Source organism: Branchiostoma belcheri, unplaced genomic scaffold (assembly GCF_001625305.1).
Source record: "Branchiostoma belcheri isolate BF01 breed outbred unplaced genomic scaffold, Haploidv18h27 scaffold28, whole genome shotgun sequence".
Classification (NCBI taxonomy): Eukaryota; Metazoa; Chordata; class Leptocardii; order Amphioxiformes; family Branchiostomatidae; genus Branchiostoma; species Branchiostoma belcheri.
Genome location: NW_017803887.1, coordinates 2,845,568 through 2,849,868, shown reverse-complemented (window position 1 = coordinate 2,849,868; position 4,301 = coordinate 2,845,568). Strand labels below are relative to the sequence as shown.

At 40.3% G+C, this 4,301-nt stretch overlaps 1 protein-coding gene across 1 annotated transcript in view; it reads left to right on the top strand.

The window, feature by feature from the left end:
* Positions 1–247: 247 nt before the first annotated feature.
* LOC109472605 overlaps positions 248–4,301 on the top strand; it is a 16,516-nt gene continuing 12,462 nt past the window's right edge. Inside the window, exons 1-2 of the mRNA XM_019772401.1 lie at positions 248–348; positions 1,271–1,516. Of these exons, the coding sequence (XP_019627960.1) occupies positions 1,307–1,516 (210 nt within the window). The 5' untranslated portion in view covers positions 248–348; positions 1,271–1,306. The remainder of the gene's footprint in view (positions 349–1,270; positions 1,517–4,301) is intronic.

Genomic DNA, 4,301 nt, shown 5'->3' with positions numbered 1-4,301 from the left:
TATCTGCCACAGAAGGTGCCGGGTCCCTCCTGGACCAAACCCATCGTCTACTGAGACGGAAGGACGCCGATGATATGTCCCCTCCCCTGGTATGCAATAACGGTTCATCCCTGTTTGTTATAAATATCCACCAATAGAGCTGTAGCAGGTGTATGTCACATCAGCATTTTCTCACACATGACGTTCAAAGGTCAAAGTAAACTTTGCCCAGTTGTTTTTCAAAAGCCAGGCCACGCCAGCATTTTGGAGTACGCCCTTCTCGAGTCAAGTACAGATCCAACAACCTTCCAGAAGTTTTCCTTGGATGTGAACTGTCACCTGAAGAAAGTTCTTGTAGCTGCATCTCAGGTGGGTTGTTACGATTCTGTACACATTTCCTTTGAACATCGGTCAGCTTAGATGTGGAAATTATTTTCTAATTTCTTAAAAAATTTCTAAAGAAATTAGAAATTAGATTGATCTAAAAAAAATTATGGCTGTCAGCCTCAACACGGCGTTGGGGGTAGCCGGGACAAATTCAACTGGAGAACCATCTGCCGAGGCGGCACGCTCCCAATATGGGAGCAAGCGACCATGAGCGAGAGAGGGCGTCTAAAAGTTAAAAATTAACAAATCCTTGTGCACTCAATATAAATGTTTGCTTATAAACATATTTGAATTCAGATATCAAAATTCCATTCTAGCGCCTTGCCATGTCTAACCCAGAGTTTAGTAATGTTTATGATGGGGTCGACCGATGATGATGATGATGATGATGGGGTATTTCTCTGTACTAGTAGTAGTTATCATTATAAACGGGTTGGTGGACGTAGAAACAATTGGTGGCTTGATGATTACGATTTTTCTTTCATCCAACAAGTTAGTCTAAGGTGGTATGCTATTCGTTATTTATCTCTCTGTCACCCTCTTTTATGACCACAAATTTCAAATCACAAATTCCAATTTGTCAATGGAGATATCTTAATTGAAAAACTTATTAGTGTTTTGAGCCCTGCTAACTATGACGAACTTGCACCAGTTGCTTAAGTTTTAAGACTTGCCCTTTATCCTGGACCTCAGCAGGACTATCACGATAATGCAGTTTAGATTACCTCCACTCGTGCAGACTTTGATTACATTTGGGCTGAACGGGGACCCCAGCAATGACAATACATATTTTCTAATTATTGATTTTGTCCACCATTTGAGAGTTTTGAGTCCAGGGTGCTGAAATTATTTCCATCAGATATGAATTACATTTCTTAACCAATGTGGTGAATCTTTTTTTCAGAGGTATATAAATCGTTAAGGCGCTGCAGGCCCAATCATGGCTGCTGCCCTAAGCTCGGCCTCAGAATCAAAGTTTAACGTAATTGAGCAAGAGATAAATAAGATGAACTTGAAGACACTGATTGCAACTCTTGAAGAACTAGGAGTAGACATTGAAAACATTGATAGTAAGGAAACTGCAAGATTGACCCTCAAGAGGACAGTTCGTGAGAAATTAAAGCCAGAATCAAGAAGACGTCCAGGACAGGTTTGTGCCAAACAGTTACTTACTATTACTTTGATTTGTGCTTCAGCTTTTTTTATTGATTATCAAGTATTTTTCATGTTTGTAGATTTGCACTCTGGAATGAGGTAAAGAGTATGCAAATCAAGGAATCACCGTGACTACACATGTTTAGGTAGTTTTTGTATTTCAGTCAAACCATAAATTATACAGCACTTGCATTTAATTTTGTTAACATGTTAGCATGTTAACATGTTGAATATTTTGGCTAACAGTAATATACAATTTTATGAGCATTAGATATATAGATATACCAGATTGTACATGCGTCTGCTCAAAGAGATTTTTAACCTCCTTGGTCTGCTATTATCTTACAGATAGGACAATTACATTATGTACAAATAAATTTAAGCTCTGTACTGATCACACTAACCTCTAGCCTAAGTAAGAGTACCCATATTAACAATAAAGCTAAGCAGACATTGGTAGTGATCGAACGTATCTGTGGGCATTATGGTGGTCCAAATGGGGGATCAAAATTCCTTACTGGCAATTCATGAATATTAATGAGAACTCGATGTCAATCATTCTTTCAAGAGCTGAGCTTTAGCGGACGGGCACTTGAAACGGTTTGGTCACACCTTGAGCGGCAGTTTTTTTCCCGCGAACTTATCCTTTCATATGCGAGTCTTCCCGGTCGAAAACAAGCCGACTTTGATCGAACCTCCCGTAAGCCTCACGAATGTTGAAACATTTTTAAAACATTTGGCTGGTGCAACCGAACCGTAGCCGAACCATCCCGACCCCCAACGCCATTCGACCCAGCCGAACGCCAGCCGTAACCCACTCCTAACCATGATGGCTGAAGCAAGAGTTGTTTTATAACAGAACTGGATTAGACCGGTTCCCTCCTTGTTTACAAATCGACGCCATTTTGTTTCACACTTTCACATATAACCCCTTGCCGTATGTAGGTATTGTTTTCGGCCTGTCTTTGTGTCTGTCTGTCTGCATGTCTGTCTGTCTGTCTGCCTGTGTGTGTTTCTGCATAGCTGTGGTCAGCACAAGTTGAGAACACCTTTTCGGATTGTTCCTTGATGATATTTGGTATGTTGGCAGTTCTTAAGGAAGGCAAAGGTCATCGTCAAATCTGGGACTCTTGGTACTGCAACGGGCCTTCCGGTTTTTGTATCTTTTGTCCTGAACATGCTCTGGCCTTGACCTTTTGGTGACAGATAGCTCTTCCTGTAAGGAATAAGTGGTGTGGGTTTGGTTCCCCTAGCAGCTTTACCTGGAACTGCAGGGGAGTTTCGAGTAAAATCTTTGAAAGCGGATAAATCAAGAAGGAAACGACGAGTTTTCATGATTTTTGGCATGTAGATAGCTTGGACAGAGATGTAGACAATTGAATTAATTGTGGATTATGTAAACGAGCACTCAATTTTCATAACTAATGAGTGAATTAAAAAAACATCATTGTACATTATAGGCTTTGATACATGTACATGTATGTAATCTATGGCACATGGAACATTAACAGAGACGAATTATGCAAACAAACACCTAATTTGCACAATCAATACAACATGCTATGATTTCTTAAAGGTATAAATGATGGACATTTCATATTTGTGACATATGTATGTTAGTTAAAGGTAACATCACTATGCAAATCCTATGTTAAGGTGAAGGTCATATGTTCAGATGGTCACTACCATCTGAGTGAATTGACCAGGAAATTCTCGCGAGACTGTCCGGACTTATGAACATGTTGGAACAAAACCTTGCCAATGGATAAGACTTTCACATAAGAAATATATGTAATTTGAGTTAAGAAAACTTTATGTAGAATATACGTTATCATCACATCTCCAAGGAGCTCCTCGTTCCAACCGACGCTTTCGGTACGGTTGCACGGTGCGAATTGTTTCGTTACCTGTGGCACAAATAACCTAAAAAGCTTGCAAAACATGGCCTTACGGCGGTGAAGTTTTTATTTTTGTTTGCTGCCGCAATACTTAGCTTTTACTTCTCTTCGTTGTTAGTCTCGATGGATATAAAGTTGTAAGATGGAGGCGTTCACTTTAAATGACTTGCGGAAGAATGCAAACTTTTCGCTGATATATACGGATGTATACTGGTTATATATATTCGGCAGGAAAAATACCCTGAACTGCCAACGAAAAACCTTGTCGTCGGACCAGTATCTTGGTTAATGGGCACGGAGCAACCGTCTTTGCGCCTGGGACAAAAACAATAGGGCCATGGCCTTTAATTTCCATCTCAATGCCTTCCTAGGTAAGGTGAGAAGGAACCTCTCTGATCTTCGCCGACAACATCATTATAACTCTAGAACAAACCCAACTAAAACACAGAATCCGTAATTTGAGCAATATCTCCCGATACTACCGCTAAAATCTGACAAAAATACATCCATCGGGAAAATAAACACCTGACCGCCATTTTAACAAACATTGACCTCTCTTTCGCCGTTGTGGAACTATGGGAGAAACCTCAAAACTTTAAGAAAAGAAATGAGATTTGAAGGTCCTTAGTATGGATAAAACATATGTTTGGTGCGTAAATTAGAGAAATAGACCGGACGTTCAAAGTTCAGTGACCGAAGGCGACCTTATGTACGCACATGTAATAGGCGGGAAATTTGAACCGCATTCTACGCTGTCATTCCTTATATGATACATGTTGTCAACGTGAGCACCCACTCACGATTCGAATATCACAACATGAAGGAATCCTGTTATCATGCTGTCCACACACACACACACACACACACACACACACACACACC